This window comes from Pantherophis guttatus, chromosome 7 (assembly GCF_059756535.1).
Source record: "Pantherophis guttatus breed Tessera chromosome 7, ASM5975653v1, whole genome shotgun sequence".
Classification (NCBI taxonomy): Eukaryota; Metazoa; Chordata; class Lepidosauria; order Squamata; family Colubridae; genus Pantherophis; species Pantherophis guttatus.
The window spans coordinates 80608234-80635334 of NC_142069.1; the positions used below are offsets into that span (position 1 = coordinate 80608234).

Genomic DNA, 27101 nt, shown 5'->3' on the forward strand with positions numbered 1-27101 from the left:
GCCTGGTTCGCCGGTTTCAGCCTCGTCCAATGGATCCAGGATTTGCCTTCTAGCGTTTTAACTGCAAGAGGTGAACACATCACAACAGTATACGGTCCTTTCCATCTAGGCTTTAAAGGTTCATCTTTCCAATGTTTCACCCACACTCTATCACCTGGCTTGTAATTATGACCTGCTGTTGTAATAGGGGGTGGTCTGCACTCCTGCATATAATGCCTTAATTGGTTAACATGATTGTTATGTTGTTGTAACTGCAAAAGTAATTTCTTGGCTTCCACTCCCCCTTTCTGAGCTAAGTCAGGCCAACCTTGAAAATGGTGTTTGAACAAAGCCGGGGGTCTTCCATATAAAAGTTCAAAAGGAGACAACTGGTATTTGGTTCGTGGGGTAGTTCTAAAAATGTACAAGGCCATAGGAAAGACTTGAAGCCATGGCAAATGTGTTTCTAGGCACAACTTGGTAATGATTGCTTTCAATGAGCGATGAGCTCTCTCAATTTTCGCAGCTGATTGAGGACGAAAAGAACAATGATATCTCCACTTTACACCTGCTGCTTCAGCTAAGTGGCGATTTATACGTTGTACAAATTCAGGGCCATTATCAGAACTGATGTGGGATGGGCAGCCAAATCTTGGAATTATTTCCTTTAAAAGAAAGCGTGCAACTTGTATAGCTAACTTGTTTCGAGTAGGGAAGGCTTCCAGCCAACCAGAATACGTGTCAATAAAAGTGAGCAAAGCTTTATAACCATTGCATCTGGGCATATCAGTGAAATCCACTACTAAATAGTCCATTGGCAAGTAAGAGATGGGCTGTTGTCCTTCAGGTAAACGTGGTCCTTGCCTGGCATTTACTTGAGCACAAGTGGAACACTGAGAAGTGACCTTGGCCACCAGGCTCTGCAAATTAGGAATGTAAAAAGCAGCCTGTAATTGCTGAGCCAAAGCTGTTTTGCCGATGTGTGATGTTTGATGTGCTTCCATTACTAGGGGCCACGCAAGGGAAACTGGTATCACTGGGCGATTGTCTGGAAGTGTGTACCATCCTCTCACAAGAGTGGCTTTGAGATCCCCAACAGCTTTTTCCCTTTCCACAGGTGTATAGGTTGGATGGGATTTCTCAATGTATGATGCAATTTCATGTGCCAAATAGAGATGAGAATTTGTTTTATCTATAGGCTGATGTGCTGCGAGTTTAGCTTCCTTATCAGCAAATCGATTGCCTTGGGCAATGAGGGTGTCTGTTTTCTGATGACCTGGGCAATGGATAACAGCTAAAGACTTGGGAAACTTTGCAGCTTTGATCAACCTTTTGATTAAAGAGGCATGTTGTATTAATTTGCCTGAAGAATCAGTGAAGCCCCTTTCTTTATAAATAGCAGCATGTGCTTGAATAGTCAAAAAGGCATATTTACTGTCAGTGTAGACGTTAAGAGTTTTGCCTGAGGCTAATTCCAATGCACGGATAAGAGCCCATAATTCTGCTGCTTGTGCGCTGGTGCCCACAGGAAGGGACGAACTTTCAATGACCCCTTGTATACTAACAATTGCATAGCCCGCATATCTAGTCCCATGTTCTACAAAACTGGATCCATCCGTAAACCAAGTGAGCTGAGCATGTAAAAGAGGGGTGTCAGTTAAATCTGGTCTGCAGGAATATTGATGATCTAAAACATATAAACAGTCATGCAGTGGGAGAGATGCATCTGGTATTGGCATGAGGGTAGCTGGGTTAATGGTCGCACATTGATGAAGAGTAATTTGAGGATTGTCTAGCAAGAGTGCTTGATATGTATGCAGCCGTTGGTTACTCAACCACAAATGTCCTTTATGTTCTAAAATAGTTTGCAGAGCATGTGATGTATAAACTGCTACGTCTGAAGTAAAAGTCAATTTGTTTGTATCTTTCACAAGTTCTGAGACAGCAGCTAGCATTTTAAGACAGTGCGGCCATCCCTGGGCCGGGGCGTCAAGTTGTTTAGATAAGTAAGCTACAGGCCGTTGCCATGACCCGTGCTGTTGTGTCAACACCCCTAAAGCCACATTATGACGAACGTCTACATAGAGACGAAAGGGCTTAGTGAGATCTGGCAAGCCGAGAGCAGGGCAGGAAGTGAGAAGTGTCTTTAATTGCTCAAAGGAATTTATTTGCTCTTTGCCCCATTCAAAAGGATCGTTTTCAGCGCCTCGAGTCGATGAATACAAAGGCTTGGCCAGGAGAGCAAAATTAGGGACCCATAAACGGCAAAAGCCCATAACTCCCAAAATGCCTCTCAATTCCTTTCGGGTTTTAGGTGGGGGCAGCTGTAAAATTGCCTGTTTTCTAGGTAAGCCCAAGTTTCGTTGGCCTTGAGACAAATTATATCCCAAATATGTAACTTCCTTTTTAACTAATTGCGCCTTCTTTCTGGAAGCCCTGTAACCACAGTCTCTCAGTAATTCCAGAAGCATTTGGGTATTTTTAAAACAATTCTCCTGTGTGGTTCCTGTCACTAAGACATCATCTACATATTGAAGGAGACAATCACCTTCCTGAATTGGCTGAAAGTGTTGTAAGTCCAAAGCAAGGGCTTGACCAAAAAGAGTTGGAGAATTTTTAAAACCTTGAGGCAACCTAGTCCATGTATATTGAGAATGGCGACGTGAGTTAGGGTCTTTCCACTCAAAGGCAAATAAATCCTGGCTATCAGGATGTAAGGGAATTGTGAAAAAAGCATCCTTCAAGTCTATGACTGAAAACCATGTTGCTGAAGGAGGGATAGTTCCAAGCAAAATATATGGATTAGACATAATTGTATGAAGTGTTACAGTCCTATTATTGATGGGTCTTAGATCCTGTGCAGGCCTAAACCCGCCATCTGGTTTTTTTATGGGTAATATTGCAGTGTTCCATGGGGATTTAGTTTCCCTTAATATGCCTGCAGCTAAGAATTTGTCAATTAAGACTTGGATGGCTGTAGCTGCATCCTGTGGAATGTGATACTGGGGTATTCTAATGGGCTGGCATCCTGGTTTCAGCTTGACTTCAACTGGAGATGCAAATATAGCAAGCCCAGGGGGATTGTCTTCTGCCCATAAGGTAGGAACATTGAATTTCTCCCAATTGCTTTCAATGAGTGTGTCTTGCATTAGCATTAATCGCCACGTTTCTTCCACTGGGTGTGTTACTGTTAAGTACTGTCCATTATCATTGAAAGAGATAGTGGCTTGTAGTTTAGAAAGCAAATCTCTGCCTATCAGTGGAACTGGGCAATTAGGCATGTACAAAAATTGATGCTCTACTAAGCCGTTTCCAACTTTGCATTTAACTGGTTTCAGGAGACTGTGTGTAACTGCATCGCCAGAAACGCCTTGGACTCTAATCTTCTTAGCTGACAAAGGAGCCACTTGTGTGTTAATTACTGATCGACTGGCTCCGGTATCAACCAGCATGCGTACGTGATGTTTTCCCACCCATAAATCCATCAAGGGCTCCGGGGGGTGGGGTGAAGCCACGGAGCAGAGGCAGCTTCAATCGTCCCAGTCCATATCAGCTAAGCCGATAACTTCTGGATTCTGGGTTGATTGGCTGGGTGAGATAAATTGCCTCTCATTTCCTCTTCTTCCTCTGAAAACTCCTCTCATATTCCCTCTCACAGACCTTCCGTTAAATCCTCCTCTATAACCTCCTCTCACCATCTGAAATCCACGCCCGTAGGATACTTCTCTGGGTTCCATTCTTCTACGGGGACATTCTTTCTTCCAATGACCATTTTCTCCACAAAATGCGCACTGAGTAGGTCCTAAAACGACCCCACCCAGCGCCAAAGCTAACATCTCCGTCTGCTTTCTGTCCTTAGCAACTTGCCTTTTCTCTTCCTCTTTTTCTCTGTTCAGATAAACCTTCTTAGCAACTTCTAACAATTCAGACGTATTTTTGCCAAGAGCGCCCTCTAGCTTCTGAAGTTTACGTCTGATATCAGGAGCGCTCTGGCTAATAAACCTCTCATTCAACATAAATCTGTTTGCAGGCTCCTCAACATTTATGCCTGTATGAGTTTTATAAGATTCAATCAAACGAGTTAAAAATGCTTCGGGGGATTCATCTTTTTCCTGCAAAACAGTGGCGGTCTTTGCATAATTAACAGGACCTTTTGCAGCCTCTCTCAAACTTTCTACACATAAGAGGCGGTAGTTATTTAGCAGCGTTTGATGTGGGGGATGGTTATTATCCCAGTTGGGGTCTATTTCTGCGGCAGCTGCTATCTTCGCGGCCGCTTGATTAGCATCAGGAAACATGCGGTTTAATACTTTTCCTTTAGCAAGTTTGAATTTCTCTCTGTCTTCCATAGAAAGCAATGTATTTAACAGCAATTGGATATCTCCCCACGTGGGTCGGTGAGTTTGCATAAGAGTGTTGAAAAGGTCAACAAGATCAAAGGGTCTTTTGCTAAATGGACCATATTGATGCTTCCAATTTAAGAGATCCGTTGTTGTGAAGGGCTGATATTGTAAAAGGGACCTAATCACAGGCTGACCTTGTGGGTCCTGTCCATGATCCAGTATCTCCCTTAAAGGAGCTACAATCGCTACCTTTTTAAGACTTGTCTGAGATCTGGTCCGGGAACTAACAGGGTTTTCTGTCTCCTCTTGTTCTCCTTCACTCTTAACTTCTCTTTTGACTTGTAAATTAGGTCTCCGAGGTGGAATGTTGGCCGGCTGCGCTGAATGAATGTTTTGTCTTTGTGCTGCAGGAAGGGGGGCATAGGGAGGGGGGCGGTTTGTCTCTTCCTCCTCTTCCTGACTGAAAATCTTAGTTTTAGCTCCCTGTTTAGTTTTCCTATTCTGTTCTGCCATCACACACACACGCACACATTCCGACTGATACTTTTTAAGCCATTCGGGGTTTGCCATTTGAGTAAGCTGCCATTGATCAATGTACGGAAACTGCTCCCAAAATCCTTTCTGTGTTATAATTTTATGTACCTTTGAAATTATTATTGGATCGAGCGAGCCCCCTGCTGGCCATTTTACACCTAAAGTTGTCCAAACGTTGGTGCAAAGGTGCTGTAACTTGTCAGGATTGCATGGAGGACCTCCGTAAGTTTCAGAAAAAGCGGTTTGAAAGTGGGCTAGCATGCCTTGTAACGGTGTCCGCTGGACACTGTTTTTTCCACCCATTCTAATACACTACCAACGATCTGAGGCCCTGGACACTCACAGCCACCTGCAGAAACTGCGTTGGTTTAACCTCCCTTCACAGCCTAATCTAGAGGGTTGGAAAACGCCGTTTCCCCCTCTCAGGAGATTGATCAGATCCCCTTTTCTGTCTAAAAAATAGACAGACCTATCTTTCCCCGTTTAAATGATTTACTTGCCTGGCAGATGCTGTCTTCTTTCGGCCGTCTGCGGAGTTACTGGGTCTTGTCTGCCCTCTTGTGGGTCCTTGGCTGAAGCTGCTTCGCCAGCGAGCATACGGCCGTCTCCCAACGAAGAATTCTAGAGACTTTCAAAGGAGTCTTGTGCCGGCTGTTGATTTCTTCGATGCAAAAAGGCCGGTCCCGCTGGGGCAGATCGCCTAGGAAGGAAAAAATCTCTGCTTCTCAAAGTCCCCTCTGCCGGGTGCCAATTTTGTTGTAGAGATGTTTTGTGGAGATGAGGAATTAAGAAAACATCCCAATTAGGGCAGACAGAATCAGTTTAATTATTTTATTGCAATAAAAGGATCAGATAGGTATTGATACCTCAAGATCTGAACCCCGTTATGATCCTGAGACTCCATTTTTATACAGTTTCAAACAAAGGATCCTTTGAAGTTAGCAGTTCATATGGTCCTATACATTTATCAATTTTAATTGACATTACAGAATTTCTTTGCAAAACAATCATAATTCTTTTTGTAGATTACTGAAGCATATCTGTTATCTTTTGTTGAAATAACAAAGTGGACATCCCTGTCACTTTAACCTCAAGGTGTAAATCACGTAGACTGTTCTTATCTGTGACAACTGAGAGGCCTTGAAGTGAGCATCCTGTGTTCTGAATATAATTGCAAGCAATTTCTCTCTTACAATATTAAGAACAAAGAGGGGCCCTTCAGTGACTATCTAACTGGATTCGTGTTTTTATTTATTTTATTTTATTTTATTTGTTACCTGTTCCACCATAGACTTGTGATAAAATTTTTTGGAATTTAGAGAACACATAGCAAAATATCTGGCAAAATATCTACATCTCAACAGAACCATTTTGTGATCCAAGAATACTGCTGCATATAATAGCAATGACTGCTGCTTTACTAGGCCATCTTCCGGTTTATTTTTAATTAAAATAATCTTTTAAAAAATAGGCCATATAAGGAACCTCAAGGACATTAAGAGGTTGGTGAGAAAAGCCTAAGCCTATAGGCACCCTGTTCCTTATGTCTGCTATAAACACCTACTAGCCAGTGGAACTCTTAATGGACACAGTAAGTTCCTTCTAAACACATAATTCTTTCTCCTTCTTCCCAATGGAATGTCATCTCTTGTACACGTGATTAATCCCCTACTGCCAATATAAATTATTTATATAGCTTAATCAGTTTGTACACTTTAATCAACATTTTACTTACCTAAAACATTTTTGCTTTTCAACAAGAACTGCACAATATTACAGCAAGTCTAGCAGGGGAAAACCTTCTTTAAAAAATACAAGCATGCATAGGATAAAATAGCTATAACAGGAGTCGTATACATAAGGAATGGATATAAAAGGAAACAAACCAATTTAGGAGTACCCTAATCAAAGGCAACTGCTATAAATCATTTCTACACATTACCTGAGCCATTAGGACCAATGATACAAGTGAATTTCTTGAATGGTCCAATGCATTGCTGTCCCCGCCAGGATTTGAAATTCTCAACCAGCAAAAACTTTAAATATCCCATCTATGGATGAGGAAAGAAAGCAAATGGAATGTGAAACAGAACACTGCCATGATTGATGATGGAGCTAAAGTAAGAAAAATAACAATAACAACTTTATTGTCATTGTACGTGTATACACAGTATACCCATACAACGAAATTCACTTAACACACAAAAACCAGGTCCAACACACATAACAATCCTCAAACACACTCCCACCGACCACAAATTCCCCACCTCTAAACCACCCAAACATCCACACAACAGACATTTGCTATATTGCCTGTTTTACTATGCTGGTACAATCAGCGATCATAACCTATTTTAAGCAAACGTCCCAATTTTCTAATTTCATTTTTACTTTTGGATACGTTATTCCAAAACTAGCTACATTCTGCACAATTTGTGCAACCATTTAATGGATATGCTGTTAATTTTAACCATTTGTTCTTTATGTCTCCTATTTTACACTACTGAGTTTTATTATGACCTACTCTTTGGCTGCAAAATATTTCTTTTAATTTGAGGGTACTTGGAATGCATATATATCATTGTCTTTAAGCAGTATTTACTAAGGAAAGGCCCAAGTGTTTAAAATTAAGATTTCTTGAGTGCAGACTAGACAAAACTGTGGTGGATCCATCATCTTTTTTAATTCCTTTTTCAAGCTGTCCCTTGCATTTATAGAAACATTGTTCTTGAACGTGAGCACTTATACAGCATTTCCTCCAATTGTATATAGTCCCTTCTAGAAGAAATTATCAGCATTTTGGGGACACATCTGTAGGAGCAACCTGATCCCTTCAAAGAGCACCCAGTGGGGTGGTTTTTTTTTTTAACCTTTCTAGTGCATCATTTATGTATTTATGTCAACTGGATTCAACGCAGCTTGCCCTCAAAAGGGGGTAGGAGGGAGAGGAAAGGAAATAAAAATTGCTGGGAAGGAATCAAAAAAGATGGACGATGAACCTCGCGGTTGAGAATTTCAACTTGAGGTACTACCCCGCCAGCCCGGGCAAAACAAGCGCTTGAAATGTGCAAAATAACGGGCGGGGAGCAGAAGACTATCTTCTTCTTCCACAGACCCGCGAGGAACGATATAAGCGCTTATACAGGAGGTTGTACATTTAATGCATAAATTCTGACCCTCCGCCTCACAGCGTCACAACCTCCCTTCCCGCCAAATCCGCCGATCCCGCGCTGCGCTTGAGAGGAAAGGATATCTCGCGAGACTTCACCCACCTCCCCATCCCGCGCTTCGCCTTCCGAGGCTTTGCCCCGCCCTAAGAGGTCCTTGCCTCCTTTCTAAGACTCCTGACGATAAAGTGTAGTGGCCGCTCTAGCAATCACGGGATTGCTAGAGCGGCCACTTGGCTCACTTCCTTAGCAACGCAGAGTGGTGGAGACGGTTGCTAGGCGACGGGGATGCTGAGCGTCCTAGATAGTTATCCCGGCGCGAAGCATCTTCTTTCGTCCTCCCTGCTTTGGCAGGACTGCTCTGGCCGGCTATGCACGCCCGGGCGGAGGCAGGGAAGCGGGAGCGGAGGCGCTACCGGGATCTGCAGAGGCAAAGCCAGATCTTCGATGCCCGAGTCAGGATTATCGGGGTAGGTGGTTTTGTAATTCTTTAGATTTTCTTGAATTGTCATTTAAATTTAATTCTTTGGCGCGAACTAGTATATGGGGAGAGTATTTTTTCAGCAGCAGCTGCGTGACTTTATGCATTTTTAAAAAATTTCTCTTATTTTATACACAAAAAAGAGAAAAGAGGAAAGTTTTCTTTCTCAGAAACATACAAAGCCCAAATAATTATTCGGGCTAATCTTACTAAATATACACAATTTGGACACTCCTTATCAAATTGTCCCAAGGAATTCCAAAATGAATTAGAACTGGATGCAAAATTAAACAGAATATTAAACAGAATATGTATCTGAAAACTTTAATTGCGTGCTTATTGTTTAGGTGAAAATACACAATTTGGCAGTCGGCACTTAAACATTTGCATACAATTATCCACTATTCCTGTGTTCTCTAGTCTAAATTATTATGAAATCTATTTACTTAATTCTATATAGAAAAAAATAAATAAATGTACAGTCCTCGAACTTGGCAGTAAAATGTTTAACAAATTATAGAAAGAAAAGCAATATTATGTGATCATTTCTTAAGTATGTAAGCTTGCATTGCAGTCACAATTTATTACTGCTTATATTTTTTTAAATAAAAGAATGGTTTAGTATTTTGATAGATTTTCACTGAAGGAAATTTATATTTCCTGCAACTAATATTATTTTTTTCTTATTTATTTATCTCTAAGACAGTTTATCATCAGGCAACTCATATGTCCTTTTGTAACTCTTTGAAGTACTTCCCACAATGTAATCATTAGCTTAAGAGATAAACACATTTACCATAAAATTATGTGGAAAACAAAAAGTAATATCAAGTTAAAATCTGGCAGAGAAAAGATATCTGTATATTATTGATTTAGCATGTTACAGTTGTGAAAACTGATTTAATTTTAGCCAGATAGATAAATAATTAGATAAAATTATTATTGTACTTGTGAGTGATCTGATATTATTTACATGTGTCTAATCAAGTTGATGTATGGATAGTGTGATCATTGTTATCTAAGTTAATCCCACTCTCTGGTCTTAAATAATACAAAGAATTATGAACCAATAACATCAATTTTTTTATAAATAACCCAACCACATGTGACATATAAAATCATCCTATTTCATTTTGTTTATTGGATCATCTATATGATATGCATGTTAGCCTTTGGAGGTTTTAAGAAGAATTGTGAAGCTAGGCTACATTGATACTTTCTCAGCTACATATTTTTCTTCTTTATAAATTATAATTCTAATTACTTTTTTCATTGGAGTTATTAAATATCTGGTGTATTAAATAGTATGTTGTTTAGCATTGGACTGATTATTTTTTGGTCCTTAAAATACAAAGGACAATCTTGGAGATATGTGACATAATTGAATTAAAAGTTCAACATTTCTGTATCTAAGAGTTTTAAAGATCTATCTAATGGGAGACAGTGTAATTCTAGTTATTAATTTATTTAGTTTTAATTCATTAATAAAGACTAGAATATTATTTTGTTGCCTTTATTTGTCTCAGCTTTTTATTTCCTGAAAATAGCAGTTAAAGCTGAACTTATTTTGGGAAATTTCCTCTTCTTCTTTGGTATGGAATCTGAACTAGGTTTTTCTTCATGTCTACCACAGATTGACAAGGAAGCTCTGGATGCCCAGGTAAAAGAAAAAAAGATTGAAGAAGCAGTCCAGAAGGCCCGTGATGATTCCATTGGTATATATATCATATCATTTTTAAAAGACAATCATTTGTCAGATGGCTATAAAAATGAGTTCTCATCCAGCTCTTCCACCATAAAACTTTGATTCTGTTCTTGTCTCTGCATCCATTCACCTAAGATTTTCCTTGGGCAAGTAAGTTAGTTGTAAATCATAAGATGCTTGAACTCTGCAAGATTTGGGTTTGGACATCTTGGTGAGAACGTCCATCACATCCATCTCCCTTTTTCCAGAGCATCTTAGTGTATTCATCCCAGTCTTGAGGACTTTTTGCACTTCAGCACATACTAAGATAGCACTCCAAGATGGGATACAGGTGGCTGAAATGTTAACTTTTCTGGGCTTAATGGAACTGCAAGAAGTACCATTGTGAGATATGAGGAATATTTATTGGCACGGATATTAGCTCTATAGAAGTACCTCTGTGCAACATTCTTTTCAAGGAATATTTTAAAACATAGGTACTCCACAACTTACATTTATTTTTTTAGTGAACATTCGAAGTTATGATGGCACTGAAAAAAGGACTTTTGACTGATTCTCACACTTATGACCATTGCAGCATCCCCATGGCCATGTGATCAGATTTTGAGCACTCAGCCACTGCATGTATTTACAATGGTTGCAACATCCCAGGCCATTTATGGCCTTCCCTGCCAGCCTCTAACAAGCAAAGTCAGTAGAGGAAGTTGGAGTTGCTTAACATGCATGATTCACTTCACAAGTGCAGTGATTGTTTCACAGCTATGGCAAACACGGTCATAGAATTGGACGCAACTCACTTAACAGCCGTTTTGTTTAGCAATTCTGATCCCAATTGTGGTCATAAGTTGAGGACTACCTGTAACTGAACTCCTTCAAATGGAGAAGAAGTGCATGAACATATAATATGAACAGGTAATCTTAATTGGTTGGAACAATTAACTTTAGCCACGCAACATGCTATTTAAGTTCACAGAAATGTATTTTTTTAAGGATTAGAATAACAGCCTATTTTTTCTTTCTAAATATAGCTGCAGAAATGAAACAAAATGATAAGATCCTCTGTATATTAGACCAACGACAGAAAAGAGATACCCAGATTCAAAACAAAGCTATCAACGAATTTCGTCAAAATTATCAGAAGCCAGAAACGGTGCGTGAATTTGACCTCTTTGACCCACAACGCCTGCAGAAAGATACTGCTGCTCGCCTTGCTGACAGCGACCCACGCTGTACCATATCCAGCTTGCAGAAGTTCATGGGGGAAGATTTAAACAGTAAGAATAGACGGAGGTTCCAGCAAGAGCAAACCAGAGAATGGCTTTTGCAGCAAGAAAGGGAAAAGCAGAAAGCGCTGGCAGATAAAAAATATGCAGGTATGACCAAATCTGCAATAGAGCATTAGCTTAACTGTTGTCACCTACCAAACTTTGAAAAGAGTGCCATGACGTGGTTTCTCTTCTTCTTCTTTACTTCTTCTTTTACCACTTTGGGTGTCGAGGGACTTTGCTTCTCACTCAAAGTTATGATTTAGTAGATTAGGTAGTCCGCACATCTTAAAGTTGTTAGTTTGAAAACCACTGATGCCTGTTTTGAAAAATTGGCATAGGTGTTTTGCAGGCGTAAATTAATCTGTCAGTTCTTTAAAATCCTAAATGGCTGAAGGACTGTTATATCAGAGGCTACTCCAGTGGTGAAATCCAAATTTTTTTACTACCGGTTCTGTGGGCGTGGCTTGGTGGGTGTGGTGTGCTTTGGTGGGCGTGGCAGGTGGGCCTTTTGCAAGGATACTGCAAAATCCCCACTGCAGGGGGAAGGATATTGCAAAATCCCCATTCTCTCCCCACTCCAGGGGAAGGATACTGCAAAATCCCCATTCCCATCCCACTCCTGGGGGAAGGATATTGCAAAATCTCCATTCCCATCCCACTTTGGGGCCAGCCAGAGGTGGTATTTGCCGGTTCTCTGAACTGCTCAAAATTTCCGCTACCGGTTCGCCAGAACCTGCTGGATTTCACCCCTGGGCTACTCACCCACTACACATGTTGAGTCGCTGAAATTGGTAGAAGTACCCTTTTGAAGACCCCATCTTCCGTATTTGACAGGCAAAGCATATATTAAATTTATTTATTTGATTTGTAAGGCTGCCCATCTCACCTTAGTAACTCTACATGGCTCACCACAATTAAAGGCAACCTTCTCATAAAAAACAAGTTCAAAACCAATATACGAACATATAAAGCTGTCAATATCCAGTTTAAAACTAAAATAACCAGGGTCAGTGACCAAAGTGCATCCTCGTGTCAAGAATACAGAGCTGTCCATCCTTGCGTCTAGCTCAAATTCAAATAAAAGAAAAAGTAGTAGGTGTTAACCACAATCTTCTCCACTGGCCCTTGATAGGAAACTTAAAAACCTAGGATTTATCTCTTTGGTAAATGGAAAACACTTGAAGAATGGAGGAGCGCAAAAAGCCGAGTCTGGGAACTTGGGCTAAAAAACAAAGATTTGAACAAACATAGCAGCTGTGGTGGTGCAGTGTTTAGAATGCAGTATTTACAAGATAATTCTGCCCACAGCCTGGAGTTCAGTCCTGACAGGGCTCAAGTTTGACTCAGCCTTCCATCCTTCCGAGGTCAGTAAAATGAGGACTCACATTGTTGGGAGCAATATGCAAATGAGGATCCGACACTGTAAACCACCCAGAGATATAAGTCTAAGTCCTATTGCTATTGCTAGATGGGGGTCAATGATTTACTATCTGGCACTTTGTTTCGATTTGTAGATGAACTCTATAAGCAGCAGAGACTGGAGCTTGATGAAAAGGCTATGAATCTCCAACGAGCAGATGAGGAAACGAGACGGGCAATCTGTATCACTACTACAGAATTCAATCAAGCCCTGGTAAAACAAAATTGGTTACTATTACTAAAATATAGTACCTGCTAAAAGAGTATGACATATGGTAATTGCTTTTTTTAAAAGGCAGCTCTTTTTTAAGTTTCAGAAAAAGATAAAATACAAATTAACCCCAAAGAAAAAAGAAAAAAGGGGAGAGGAGATCAAATGGAGAAATCAGGAAAGTAAATGGAATGGAATGGAATGGAATTCTTTATTGGTCAAGTGTGATTGGACACCAAGGAATTTGTCTCAGGTACATAAGCTCTCAGTGTACATATAAACAGCAAGATGATAGATCATAGATCATAAATCATAGTTAATAATCATTAATCATAAGATACAAATAACAAGTAATAAATCATAAGGTAGCAATAGGAGAAGGTACTAGGAAAGATGAGAAGGAAAACAGCAATACAGTCTACTACATGGGTAAATATATTTGGCCTAAGACAAGTACTGTGGGAATTACCGTATTTTTCGGAGTATAAGACGCACCTTTCCCCCCCCCTAAAAGGGGGTGAAAATTTAGGTGTGTCTTATACACCAAATGTAGCCCCGCCCACCCACTGGCCCACCCTTTGGCCTCTGCCTCCCAGCAGCTTCCTCCTTGCAGCAAGCAGCAAGAAGAAACACTCCTTTCAGCTTCAGCACAGCCTAATTAGCACAAGTTGATTGGATCGGCCTCAGCTGTTTTGCTCTCAGCTGTTTTCCGCAGGCCTCTGCTGCTTGCTGCAAGGAGGTAAATTGCTGGAGCAGATTTTTTTTCCCTTATGCTAATCAAGCTATGCTGAAAACTAAAATGAAAGTAAAGCAGGCTGTTTGCTGTTTGCTGCAAGGAGGCAAAATTGCTGGGAGGCAGAGGCAGATTTCTTTTTCTTGTTTTCCTCACCAAAAAAGGTAGGTGCATCTTATACTCCGGTGCGCCTTATACTCTGAAAAATACGGTAAGTAACAAGAGAAAAGAAGGAAACGAAATATAAAAAAGAATTACCTCCAACTTTCTTCAGTACAGGTACAAATATATATAATAAAATAACCTCTCACTCTAAATTAAAACATCATATAGAAAATAGACAAACTAAACAGTCCAACCCCTCTTCCAAAATCATATAACAAAATAACCACTTATTCTAAATTTAAGCATAAAATTTAAGAATATAATATATATGTACTGTATATCTAATAATGGCAATAAAATGTAGATAATGAAACAAATGTTCAAAAATTATGATGTTCAAAATTGTTTTTAAATGTTGTCAATAGTCTAGGACAGGTCCTTAAACACTCAAAGAGCCATTTGGACCCATTTCTCACAGAAAAGAAAACACTACACTTAGTGCAATGTAAGAACCTAATCCAGTGGTAGAATTCAATTTTTTTTACTACCGGTTCTGTGGGCGTGGCTTGGTGGGCGTGGTGTGGTGTGGTGTGGCTTGGTGGGCGTGGCAGGGGAAGGATACTGCAAAATCTCCATTCCCTCCCCACTCCTGGGGGAAGGATATTGCATAATCTTTTTTTTTTATTGAAAAGTTTTACAGAAAAAAAGAATTTCCCCCCCCCCAATATTCCCCCCACCCTTTCCCTCCCCTCATCCCACCCTCCCTCCCCAGACTTCCCAGAGCAAAATACAAGGTATTTCAATTAACAATCATAAGCTAAATTAACCTACCTATCCTCAGACTACTAACTCCCCCCCGAAACCTTAACTCCACTATAGATAACGTAATACTTCTAATACTTAACGTTCATTCATAAGCTATTTGATATTTTCTTGTCTGATACTTATTTTGAATATAATCAATCCATCTTCTCCATTCCGATACGTATCTTTCTTGTGTATAGTCCTTCAAATACGCTGAGATTTTCGCCATTTCTGCTAAGTTCGTTACTTTCAGTATCCACTCTTCAATAGTAGCCAAAGAGTCCTTCTTCCAGTATTGCGCTACCAACAGCCTAGCTGCTGATATTAAGTTCAAAATCAATTTAGTCTCTAATACTGTACAATCCGTCGTTATACCCAGTAGAAACAATTGAGGAGTAAATTTCAACCTTCTTTTCAAGATATTCTGCATCACCCACCAAATTTTTATCCAAAACGCCTTGATTTTCTTACAGGTCCACCATATATGATATTGCAAAATCTTCATTCCCACCCCACTCTGGGACCAGCCAGAGATGGTATTTGCTAGTTCTCCAAACTACTCAAAATTTCCACTACCGGTTCTCCAGAACCTATCAGAACCTGCTAAATAGCACCCCTGACCTAATCCTTGTGGTTTGTTTCATGGCTTGGAAGGAGGTGTAAATGCACCACTTGAACTCATGGGCAGACCTGAGAGGATAAGGAACATCACCCAGATCAGGATGCCAGTATAAATTATACTTTGCATCATGTGTGCAATTGTAATTTTTAAAGTATCAGAATGAGACAAAGGTTTTAAAAGACTTTGCAATTACCTCCTTATTCTCTTATCCTTATCCTTATCCTTATCCTTATCCTTATCCTTCTCTTCTCTTCTCTTCTCTTCTCTTCTCTTCTCTTCTCTTCTCTTCTCTTCTCTTCTCTTCTCTTCTCTCTTCCCTTCCCTTCCCTTCCCTTCCCTTCCCTTCCCCTCCCTTCCCTTCCCATCCCATCCCATCCCATCCCATCCCATCCCATCCCATCTCATCTCATCTCATCTCATCTCATCTCATCTTATCTTATCCTGTCTTTATTTCCTACCAGAAATCCTACAAAACCCATTTGCTGAATTTTATTTAAGCATTTGCCGTCTGGTTGTAACCAACCCTCTCTCACTTTGTAAACATTGCTGTGATTTTTTTTTTTAAGGCTGCCGAGTCTGAGCGTAAGAGAAGACTCGAAAAACAGCAAGAAGAAGAAGCAAAAGAGAGGGACAAAATGAGCCAGCTCCAGGGGGATCTGCTGACTGAAAACCCGCAGCAAGCTGTCAGCTCCTTTGGACCAAATGGTATCATCACAGATCGATGGAAAGGAATGAGCCAAGCTCAGCTGAAAGAAATCCAGGATATTCAGATGCAACAAGTGCTGGAGAAGCTGGTATTCCCTTTAAAGAAATAGCGTTGTGGAATAACAATTCTGGAATTCTGCATGGTGTGATCAAAAAAGTCAAGATCGGCTTCTTTTTCTCCTTCTCTTCCTCCTTCCTTCTTTGTTTTTATTCCATATCTACATCAAACTTTAAACTGCCAGAACGAAGCCACCTTCCTGGCTTTATCATTGGCCAAAAATAAGTCATTATCGGTACATGTTTCTGATAGTAACCAACATACTAGCAGATAGGCCGGGCTCTGTGTCTTTCCAGATGTTGTTATCTGCTAAGAGCCTCCACTTGAGCATATTGGTTTTATATTTAGGCACTCCAACTCTCAATCTATTCAGGGTCCTCCAAATAGTATAAAGGAGGTCATATCCTTCAGCCATTTCCTCCTTTAATGTTATTCCTTGCTCGATGATCTCCTTCCTCCATCTTTGATCTTCCTCCATCAGAACAAACTTGGGAAAACCAAGATGGCCTGCAACAGTCTGATGAAAGCTCCACCTGTTTTCCAGATGCATCCTATATGCCACACGCATAAAATCCAGAGGTGGAGCTTTGATGGCACTGTTACCTCTTCCATCTTGATTTGTGTGACCACATTCTCCAGACACCCCTATTTGCAACCTTCACCTTTCTACACCATCATCACTTTGTCAGGGGCTGTTGGAAATTGTAGTAGTGCAACACATTAATGACCGCAGGTCCAGGGGTGAGTTCTAAATTTTTTTACTACCGGTTCTGTGGGCGTGGCTTATTTTGTGGGTGTGGCTTGGAGGTCATGTGACTAGGCTCCGCCCACCCACCCAAGTGTCATTACTTCCTGCTATTAAAAGGTTAAAAAAAAGGCTCTGACAATCGTGCGCCACAGCTGTGATCGTCAGAGCCTTTTTTTTTTAACCTTTTAAAAGCATTTTTTAACAACCTATTCACCCGAATAGTTGTAAAAAAATGCTTTAAAAAAGCAACAACAACAACAAAAGTTGGCCACGTCCACCCAGTCACATTACTCCCCCACCAAGCCACACCCACAGAACCGGTAATAACAAATTATACATTTCACCACTGGGGCAGAGGTATTTCATTGCTGACTGTAGAATAGAATAGAATAGTTGGAAGGAACCTTGGAGGTCTTCTAGTCTAACCTCCTGCTCAGGCAGGAAACCCTATTTCTTTTCAGACTAATGGTTATCCAATCTCTTCTTTAAAACTTCTAGTGTTGGAGCATTTACAACTTCTGGAGGCAAGTTGTTCCACTGATTAATTGTTTAACTGTTAATTAATTGATTAACTGTCAGGAAATTTCTCCTTAGCTCTAATTTGCTCCTCCTAGACCAGCTTTCTGGTTTTCATGCAGAGGTTAGATGAAGAGGAACGCCAGAAAAACGCAGAATGGGACCGAAAGCGGATTCAGGAGGCCAGAGCTGAATTGCTCTATGACCGTCATCAGCAACGTCAGAATCGGGACCTGCGGAGAGCGTTAGATAATTTTAACGCACAGCTATCTCAGGAGCAGAAAAATAAGTAAGACATTTTCTGGATGCCCACTTTGTTTTAGCCCAAGATGAGCCCAGAAACTCCCCGGGGCAAACTAGCAGGGCTTGGCAGCATCAGCATTTGCTTCTGGCAAGCACATGGGATGCCTCTGGATCAGGGGTGAAATCCAGCTGGTTCTAACAGGTTTTGGAGAACCAGTAACGGAAATTTTGAGCAGTTCGGAGAACCGGTAGCGGAAATTTTGAGTAGTTTGGAGAACCGGAAAATATCACTTCTGGCTGGCCCCAGGAGTGGGGAGGGAATGGGGATTTTGCAGTATTCTTCCCTTGGAGTTGGGAGGGAATGCAAATTTTGCAGTATCCTTCCCCTGCCACGCCCACCAAGCCACGCCCACCAAGCCAAGCCCACAGAACCGGTAGTAAAAAAATTTGGATTTCACCACTGCTCTGGGTGCTTTAAGGCCTGGTAGCTTTGACCAGTGGAGCAGCAAAATAAACTGCCTGCCATTACTTAATTCTCAACAGCTTTCCAGCCTGCCAGATATCCCTGCTCTGACTTCTGCATGTGCATGCATGTACAAAGGTGTGGGGCATCAGTTGTGCTGTCGTGTTCATCATCTTGCCTTTTTTTGATTGCCCTCAACACACACCACTGATGTCAATTTATTTCAAAAGACACTTTTTTCTAGTGTCTTAGATAACTTGTTTTTTTAATGCCTTCAAGTCAACGCTAACTCCTGGCAACTGCTTGGACAAATCCTTGCAGTTTTCTTGGCAAGTGTTTTTGAAAATGTTTTGCAATTGTTTCCTTCCTTGTGCCGAGAAAGTGTGACTGGCTCAAAGTCACCCAGTTGGCTTTATGCTTAAGGTTGGATGAGATGGTTTTCTGGTTTCTAGTCTTATCTCTTAACCATTTCACCAAACTGGCATTCTAATTTCTTTAGCCCAGGGGTCAGCAACCTGTGGCTCTGGAGCCACATGTGGCTCTTTCATCCCTCTGGTGTGGCTCCCTGTCACCAGTCGGCTCCACAATTGATAGGGCTTTCAGTTAGGACAAGTAGAGGAAAAAGGATGCCATGCTAGGAAAAGACTCTATGGTGGGTGAACTGGACTTCCGGTCGGCTTCAGAATTGAATGGAGGGCTTCTGGTCAAGACCTTTGTGGCTCTTGGAGTGTTTAAGGTTGCCGACCCCTGCTTTAGCCCATTTGTAAAAAAACATTACAATTGATTTCTTACTGATACTGAGAGTAAGCAACCTCACATTTAGAGACTTTAACCATTAACATGTATCAACTGTTTTTTTTTTTTTCTTCAGACAAGCATATATGAACGAAGAAGTATATACAAATTTTCCTTCCGGCCAGTACTACTCACAGTTTAACACAATTAGCCGATGATGTTGGAGCCGATATTCACTCTCCTATAGATGTGCAGGTTATATGTTTATAAAAAATATTTCTACTTTCTTCACATATATAATAAAAATATAACTACCGATGATTTTCTTGGTCTTAAAGGGATTGCAAGTATGGGGTAACCAATTCCAAAAAGTTTAATTTATGAAAAGGAATGAAAACTTCAACAAAATGATGCAGATTTTAAGCACCAATTTCAAAATGGTACTCTGTGCTTTAATAACATCTGAACAAATTCACCTAGATCAGATGGTTTATAACCCGGGGTTCTGAAGGAACTGGCAGATGTAATCTCGAAGCCACTGAATATTTTCTTTCAAAGCTCCTTTGACACAACTGGAAAATTGCTGATGTGGTCCTACTGTACAAAAGGGGGAAAATGGATCCAGGAAAATATAGGCCAATCAGTTTGATTTTTTAAAAAAAACCTTAGGAAAATCCTGGAAAAGATAATCAAATGGAGGATTTGTGAGTACCTAGAAAAGAAAGTTATATTGGAAAAAGGAAAATAAAGCCATCAGAGGAGTCAAGACGGCAGTTGTAATGGTGCAATAAAAGCTCAACTTGGTTTTTATGGGTGACATACATCACAATAACCATTTTGACTTTTTTAGGATGACTCGGCAAAAACCATTATTCGGGCTGAGAAATCTGGATGACCATTTTAGGTGATTATAGAAATCTCTTAACACATTGCTTCCACCTAGCATTCATCTTGATTTTTACTGCCCCGATTTGCTACCTAACAGAATAGCCAATGGGATTTTTTAAAAAGGCTACCTGATTTTGAAACTGTTCCCCCAATAAACTTGTTTCTGCTGCTCTCTTAAAGCAAGCAACAGAATAGACCGTCCCCAGCCTGCAGCCACGAAACCTCGTCATCGTGTTTCCAAGCACGTGGGGAAAGCATTCCGTATTAATACAAGTCCTTGTGAGTGTAATGGATCCTGCCCTTTAACGGTTGCATGTTGCAATAGCCATTGAGTGAAACCTCTTACTCAATGACCCCTCATCCCTGTTCTCACCAACACAATCATTAAGCAATCGTGCAGGTTGTTAAGTGGAGCACAACTGCCTCTCCCAGGGATGGTGTGCTGCCCCACTCCTCCCCCCCCACATATAGCAAGAATTCTACAGGTGTTATTGACACCCCCCCCCCAAACAGGTCCTCGGGAAGCACCCCCGTTGCGCAGGTCCGTAATTCCAAGCTCAGCACAGCAAGAGTCACTGGGTAACCGAGTCCAACGGGCACACACAAAGTCCAGGAAAGCAGTCCACAATTTGAACGGGTCAGGATACACGGCACGAGCACACAAGGCACAGAATTGGGCACGTTGCTCCAGCAACACTCAAGTTCTCAGGGCGGGATTAAGTAGGCAACCCCGATGCAGCCCCTTGTGAGAGGCAAGTTTGCCTCCTCATGAGTAGTCTAGCTGACCAATGTTGTGGACTCCACCTCCTCCTCATTGCTAACAGCAGCAGCTGCTCCCGATCCTCGCCTGGAGCCTCCCTCAGCCTCAGCCTGCCACTCATCCGATCAACCCAGCTAAGGATACTCCATCAGGGTAGCGCTCTCTGAGCCCCAATCCTGATCAATATTCAGCTCCATGCTTTCCTCTGCAGACTCAAACTCACCCTCCTCCTCTGAACTCATACCTGGAGAGGTGTCCAGGGGCAGGTCCATGACAGGTGGGGAGTCCCTTGGAAATCTTGCACAGGCCCAAGCGTCCCAAAGCCTCCCTCCCGCCCCAGCACCTGATGCTCTTCTCCCTCAGGATTCCCCAGGCTGCAACCTGATCCCAAGCCAGTCATTCAGAGATGCAAAGAAGCCTAAAGCCAATCAGAAGCGAGTAGCAAATGATGGGAGGCAGTTAATAGCCTATAAGACAAGGCCTACTTTCCCATCCAGCCACCCAAAGGACTTGTAGGACCTGCCTTCTTACCTTTTCGTATTTTTTTTTGGTTGTTGTTTTGAAGAAGAGCAATGCAATCCAATGTGATGCAAGGCTCAGGCAGCCAGCCTCATGGCAACCTCGTGCTTTTCTGCAAGCAAGTAGTACTTTTTGCAATAGAGAGCTCTGTATTTTAAGGAAGATCCACAAGGTGCACAAACAAATGGAGCCTCTTTTTTTTTAAATCCAGTCTTGCAAGAAGTATTACATCACCTCAATAATAATAATAATAATAATAATAATAATAATAATAATAATGGGGGAGGGTAAAGTTGGATGCTGCTGGTTTCTGAAGCTGGATGAGGGAGGCCGATTCCTGCAAGTCCATTGGGTAGCTGGATCGGAAAGTAGGCCTCATTTTACAGGTTGCAACTACCTCCATGCACTGGCTGCTTCTGCTGACCGACTTCAGGCGCACTTATGTGTCTGAGTGGCTGGTTTGGGAGCGGGCCAAGGCCTGTGAGGAACTGGGGAGCTGGGGAGGCAGACTCTGCAGCATGGGTCTATGACAATTCTTCACAGCCAACTCATGACGGCCAACTTGCCATGGCCAACTCGCTGCAGGCCAACTCGCCATAGCCATCTCGCCACAGCTATCTCACTGAGGGACAAGAGTTACACTAGTATCAAAGATATGGTGGAATAGAATAATTAAAGAAAGGATGCAAAAGGAGGGACCAAATGAAATTTGAATGGCAAAAATTATTTATTTCAAATACCATATTTTTCAGAGTATAAGACGCACGTTTTCCCCCCCAAAAAAGAGGGTGAAAATCTGGGTGCGTCATATACTCCGAATGTAGCCCCGCCCAGCTTCTCAAACGAAGGTTTCAGAGGCTGAAAAAAACATCAGAAACGAAGCTTCAGAAAAAAAGCCCCAAAACAGAGCTTCAGAAAAAAAGCCTCAGAAACAGAGCTTCAGAGGTTTTTTTTTCTGAAGCTCTGTTTCGGAGGCTTTCAGAGGCAGAAAAAAAAGCAAAGCACAGAGCTCACAATCAAGGAACCTGTTGCTAAAATTCACCTCTGGGAACAGCTGATTGGGGGTATTCCAGGAGGCTGATCCACCAGCCAATCAGCTTTTTTCCTATTTCCCTCCCCAAAAACTAAAGTGCGTCCTATATTCCGGTGTGTCTTATACTCCAAAAAATACGGTAATTAAATAGAGTTGTTAAATTGTCCTGTAACAAGTTGATTTGCAGCGAGTTGGCCGTGGCGAGTTCAACCGCTGCAAGTTGGCTGTGGTGAGTTAGCTGTGACAAGTTGGCCATGCCAAGTTTTTATTTATTTATTTATTTATAATTTAATTTATATATCACCCCCTCCCGAAGGACTCGGGGCGGTGTACAGCCAATTAAAAAACACAAAATACAACAACAGTATTTAAAATAGTTAAAAGTATTAAATAATTTCGGCCAAACTTTAAAATCCAAAATTTAAAACACCACTTTAAAAATCATTTACATAGATAGCCCCGCCTGGCGGAACAGCAGGGTCTTAAGGGCACAAGAGGTCGGAAATCTTGCGTATTTCTGGAGGCAGTTCATTCCACAGGGCAGGAGCTCCCACAGAGAAGGCCCTTCCCCTGTGTGTCGCCAGCCGGCATAACTTGGCCGATGGCACCCTGAGGAGTCCCTCTCTGTGGGAGCGAATTGGCCGGTGGGAGGCTACTGGTGGCAGAAGTCGGTCTCGAAGGTATCCTTGGCTGTGCCAAGTTGTCCCATTCCCCTGCAGCATCCCTGCAATGTCATAAGGATGAACAACAGCAGGGGCACTGCCATATGTACCTTTGTGTGGGTATTGTGGGGGGGGGGGGTATCTGTTGTAACTTTGACATATGCTGACTAGGAAATTCTATGAGTCAAAGTCCAAACATTGTAAAGTTGCCAAGGTTGAGAAACACTGATCTAGATCTTAATCACCTCAACAAAGAATTAGCTAAGCTGCTTTGCAAGACTGAGAACACAAGTTTGGCTCCAGGCCACCCACCACACTTAGTCTGGCAGATAAACTCTTATTCCGGTCTTCCCACATGTCTATAAACTGAACAATGTGGGTTTTCCCCCTGAACTAAAACTGGAAGAACTTTTCATTCCAGTGAGACAACAAAGAACTTCCTGCCCCAATGTTTTTGTGAAAGTGAGACATATTTCCTGGAAGAGTAAATACAGAGTGGTGACTGATGCCAGAAGATCAAGTGGCAGGATTGCGGGATAAGAAGAATAATTCTGCCATAACCACTGTGCCATTAAGTATTGGTAGGTGGAAAGAAGAAAGCCAGAACAGGGTATCCTGCAGAGATGTAGCAGGAAGCGTATTACACGAGTTCTTTGGGCACTTGAAAATTTAATAAAACAAGTAATCGGCTTCTAATCTCAGCATCAGCAGTGAAAATCACTGCCATGTTCAATGCAAACACTCCAAATGATATCAGCTGCATTTCTTTGCTCTTGAAATTTAAGCTTTTGTTTGCAGAGAATAGCTAAGAATAAAAAAGAAATACAGAGTGTAACTCTGTAGAGGCTTTTTACCCATAATGAAGCCAAAACCACAGAATTCCTTCTATCTGAAACCCTAGCAAGAACAGAACAATCAATATGTTGCAAAATGGAGATTACACCGTTTCCAGTTTGAAGGGTATATAGGGCCGCTAAAGAATTTAAGGAGTTGTTAGCCGTCCCACTGGATCAATAGAAAAGAATTACTTCTATCTTCATAGCTAAAGAAAGCATAGTTTACTAAAGCCAAGTGATTAGTGTAGCAAAGCCAAATCTGGCATTTTGTGCCCAAACCTTTAATTTATCTGCCTTAGGTTCTGTCCCCCGCTAGTTATCAGTGAGTGACCAATTGTATTCAAACTAATTATTTTGGTAACGGTCCCCAGCTGCACAGGCTTGGAGGTGTTGCATTCCACAGTCCACAGCTGTCTCAGGATGGCAAAAGGCTTTCAGTTTCCTTTCCTCTATTTCAGTGGTGAAATCCAATTTTTTTTACTACCGGTTCTGTGGCCGTGGCTTGGTGGGCGTGGCATGGCTTGGTGGGTGTGGCTTGGTGGGTGTGGCAGGGGAAGGATACTGCAAAATCGCCATTCCCGCCCCATTCCTGGGGGAAGGATATTGCAAAATCACCATTCCCACCTAACTCTGGGGCCAGCCAGAGGTGGTATTTGCCAGTTCTCCAAACTGCTCAAAATTTCCGCTACCGGTTCTCCAGAACCTGTCAGAACCTGCTGGATTTCACCCCTGCTCTATTTCCACACACCCCTTTATCCCATCCTGCAGCTCCTTCCCCCATTACTCATGACAGCCTGGCATCTAGCTAAGTAGGGCCAGTGCAGCAGGATGGCAGGTCCGACAAGAGTTTTCTTGACGTGCTTGAATGAGACAGGGAGAAACCAGGGAGGATGACTTGCCATAGTTAAAAGCTGGCCATATTGATCCAAACATTTGGGGGAGAGCTGGCCAAACTCTCTTTAACTATCAATGTCAGGAGGATTTTCAGCATGCAATCCCTTCCTGTTTGATTCAGATGTTTTTATTGGTTTTCTCGAAATGAGTAAAGTTTGCCCCAGACTGGGGTGGGAATGGGGATTTTGCAGTATCCTTCCCCTGGAGTGGTGTGGGAATGGAGATTTTGCAGTATTCTTCCCCTGCCACGCCCACTAAGCCACGTCCACAGAACCGGTAGTAAAAAAATTTGGATTTCACCACTGGGGAGGACGGGACAAAATCCAGGAAAAGCTCTTTCAGGGAAAGGAACCAATTTGTTAAGGAAACAAAAGGACAAAAGTTGGGCCTGAGCATGTGGCAAGCCCCTCCCCAGGTCTCACCAACAAAGGAGTTGGACCTGCTTGGAAAGCCCCTTCCCACCAACAAAACAGGGACTTTGGGGGACAAAAAGGGGTCCTGAAGCCTGCCCACTCTTTGAGCCAAAGATGGCTGCAAGTTCATTCACAGAGGACCTAAGTCAACCCCATTAAAATCCAGTCCACTCGCTCTTTCTTTGCTAGCAGCTTCCTCCTGGAGAGGAGATGGTTTCAGTGGGTCCTTTGGGGAGATTTGAAAGGTGACTTATTATTTATTTTATTTTATTTTATTTATTTTGTTAAGCACATATAACAGGTAAAAGTATAAACATAATTTGAATACATGAAAAGAGTTAGTAAAAAGGAATATTAGAACAGGGACAGTAGGCATGCTGGTGCACTTATGCACACCCCTTACGGACTTCTTAGGAATGGGGTCAGGTCAACAGTAGACAGTTTAAAGTTAAAGTTTTGGGGTTTGGGGAAGAAACTACAGAGTCAGGTAGTGCATTCCAGGCATTGACCACTCTGTTGCTGAAGTCATATTTTCTGCAATCGAGTTTGGAGCGGTTTACCTTGAGTTTGTATCTATTATTTGTTTGTATATTGTTGTGGTTGAAGCTGAAGTAGTCATTGACAGGTAGGACATTGTGGCAGATAATTTTATGTACTATGCTTAGGTTGGACTGAAGTTGGCATAGTTCTAAGTTGTCTAAACCCAAAATTTGGAGTCTGGTGGCATAAGGTATTTTATTGCGGGTAGAGAAATGGAGGACTCTTCTCGTAAAATATCTCTGGACTCTCTCGATTGTATTTATGTCCGATATGCAGTGCGGGTTTCAGACAGATGAGCTGTATTCAAGAATTGGTCTAGCAAATGTTTTGTATGCTCTAGTTAGTAGTACAATATTAGCAGAGAAGAAGCTACGCAAGATTAGGTTGACAACTCTTAATGCCTTTTTGGCAATGTTGTTACAGTGGGCTCTGGCACTTAGATCATTAGAGATGAGTACTCCAAGGTCCTTGACAGAGTGAGGGCCATCTACAAGGTCATGTCCATCTAATTTGCATTTTATGTTTTGATTTTTTTTTGCCAATGTGCAAGATAGAGCATTTGTTGGTTGAGATTTGAAGTTGCCACTTATTAGACCAATCTGACAGATAGTCAAGGTCTTTTTGAAGGGTAGTTGCATTGTCGGTGGTGCAGCAAAGAGAACAGAGTTGCTTTTAATATGATAGCAAATATTTATATACATAAATGACCTTTAGGTATTATAAATTTATAAAGGGTGGGGACTTCTGACAGTAGCAGGGCCGGGGTGCAATTAGTTTAATTTCGAAGTAACAGTAACAGAGTTGGAGGGCACCTTGGAGGTCATCTAGTCCAACCCCACTGCTCACGCAGGAGACCTATACTAGGGATTCGAACCGCCAACCTTTCTGATCGACAAGTGTCTTAGCTACTTAAGGAGTCGCCTTTGTTTGTTGTGACTAAGCCAAGCCTGGCCCTGCTATTATTGCGATGCAAGAAGTAAGTGATGAGAATAATGCGAGTTTAAAGAGACTTTAGAGGTCATCTGTCCAACTACCTAGTAGAGCATGTTTCTCACCCTTAGCCATTTCAAGATGTGTGCACTTCAACTCCCAGAATTCCTCAGCCAGCAGGGGTCCTCCCTCCACAGGTCTTTCCATAGTTTAGCTGCCATTTACGCTGCCTGTAGGGGGCAGTCTGCACTTTTTTTTGATTTTTTTTTGAATTTTTAAACAAACATACATAAAAACATAAAACCATCTTCAGTTACACAGTGTGTCGGTTAGTTACAAGTCTTTTGTGCATCTTCACTATATTCATAGCCTACAGTTTACCTAAAATCTCATATTATCAATCTAATATATATATCTATATCTATATCTATGTATTTTGTCCTCATTGATCATTTATTTGACTATAACTATTCTCCCCTCATTTTGTACAAAATATTCTAAGATTTGAGTTAATTTATATTATAACATTCATTTCATCACTAAATCGATCCAATAATAATAATACATCTTTATGTTATATTTTATATAATTCTACAATTCTTGTATTATAAAAAATCTCTATCTTTTTTCATTTCCATATTTTTTTTATCTAACCATTGATAAAATAAGTCCCATATCTTATAATATGGTTTATCTTCTTGTTCTCTAATTTCAAATGTCAATTTGCCCATTTGCTCAGCGCAGTCTGCACTCTCGATCTTTTAAGTCCGAGGTGTCCTCCACAGGC

The 27101-nt window shown here is 41.5% G+C and overlaps 2 protein-coding genes across 5 annotated transcripts in view; one reads left to right on the forward strand and one right to left on the reverse strand.

The window, feature by feature from the left end:
- SMC1B (structural maintenance of chromosomes 1B) overlaps nucleotides 1-8133 on the reverse strand; it is a 40004-nt gene extending 31871 nt beyond the window's left edge. For 3 of the 4 annotated variants that reach the window (XR_015728775.1, XR_009620682.2, XM_087873292.1), the window contains exons 1-2: nucleotides 8033-8133; nucleotides 6799-6907 (exon numbers count right to left, since the gene is read on the reverse strand). Coding sequence is in view for 2 of the 4 variants with exons in the window: in XM_087873292.1 (XP_087729418.1) it covers nucleotides 6799-6907 (109 nt within the window). In the remaining 2 variants the exon portion in view is untranslated. Of the gene's footprint in view, nucleotides 1-6798; nucleotides 6908-7888 lie in introns of all 4 variants that reach the window. The other variant, XM_060684121.2, reaches the window with a different exon arrangement.
- Nucleotides 8134-8276: 143 nt separating this feature from the next.
- On the forward strand, nucleotides 8277-19160 carry RIBC2 (RIB43A domain with coiled-coils 2). The gene is made up of 7 exons (XM_034440356.3): nucleotides 8277-8493; nucleotides 10138-10219; nucleotides 11238-11582; nucleotides 12992-13110; nucleotides 15938-16165; nucleotides 17521-17687; nucleotides 18976-19160. The coding sequence occupies exons 1-7, from the start codon at nucleotides 8395-8397 to the stop codon at nucleotides 19055-19057; spliced, it is 1122 nt and encodes a 373-aa protein (XP_034296247.2). The 5' UTR covers nucleotides 8277-8394; the 3' UTR covers nucleotides 19058-19160.
- Nucleotides 19161-27101: the final 7941 nt, after the last annotated feature.